The sequence below is a fragment of the Atta cephalotes genome (genome assembly GCF_000143395.1).
Source record: "Atta cephalotes unplaced genomic scaffold scaffold00097, whole genome shotgun sequence".
NCBI lineage: Eukaryota > Metazoa > Arthropoda > Insecta > Hymenoptera > Formicidae > Atta > Atta cephalotes.
In genome coordinates, this window is record NW_012130161.1 from 309,900 (window position 1) to 310,412 (window position 513).

The following is a 513-nucleotide window of genomic DNA, read 5'->3' on the forward strand; positions in this document are numbered from 1 at the left end:
AATGCTTTTGTTATTTAATAAGAGCGCCATTTCTTGAGCTTTATCAAGCGAAAAATTGTGGCAAGAAGCGTAACACGAAATATATATGTATATATATCTATCTGTTGCCGTTATTACATAATACTTGTAACATAACAGAATGAGAGCGTAGTAACTAAGGCGGCGATTACAACACGTGCTTCCTAGTTTCTATACGCTATCGAGAACAAGATTATGTTCTTGTTAAAAGTTTTACATAAAAACGTCTGATTTTGCAAAAATATCTGATTTTGATTTTTCACATTTTTACAGTATCATCGTGATCTGAATGCTCAAAAATGGCGTCAAGTTTGCCAAATGTTCATCAAAAGAAGCTTGGACCAGCACCAATAGCATCCTTCGAGGACTTATCCGAGGAAGTGGAAAACGTGAGTCCTACCCTGACTTTCCTTTATTAAATCATCCAATCTGAGATTGATTCTCTCTCTCTCTCTCTCTCTCTCTCTCTCTCTCTCTCCTCCTCCTCCTCCTCCT

The 513-nt window shown here is 37.2% G+C and overlaps 1 protein-coding gene across 1 annotated transcript in view; it reads left to right on the forward strand.

Annotated features, from left to right (window-relative positions):
• Positions 1-317: 317 nt before the first annotated feature.
• Positions 318-513, forward strand: part of LOC105624950 — a 10,170-nt gene continuing 9,974 nt past the window's right edge. Inside the window, exon 1 of the mRNA XM_012206292.1 lies at positions 318-407. Within this exon, the coding sequence (XP_012061682.1) occupies positions 318-407 (90 nt within the window). The remainder of the gene's footprint in view (positions 408-513) is intronic.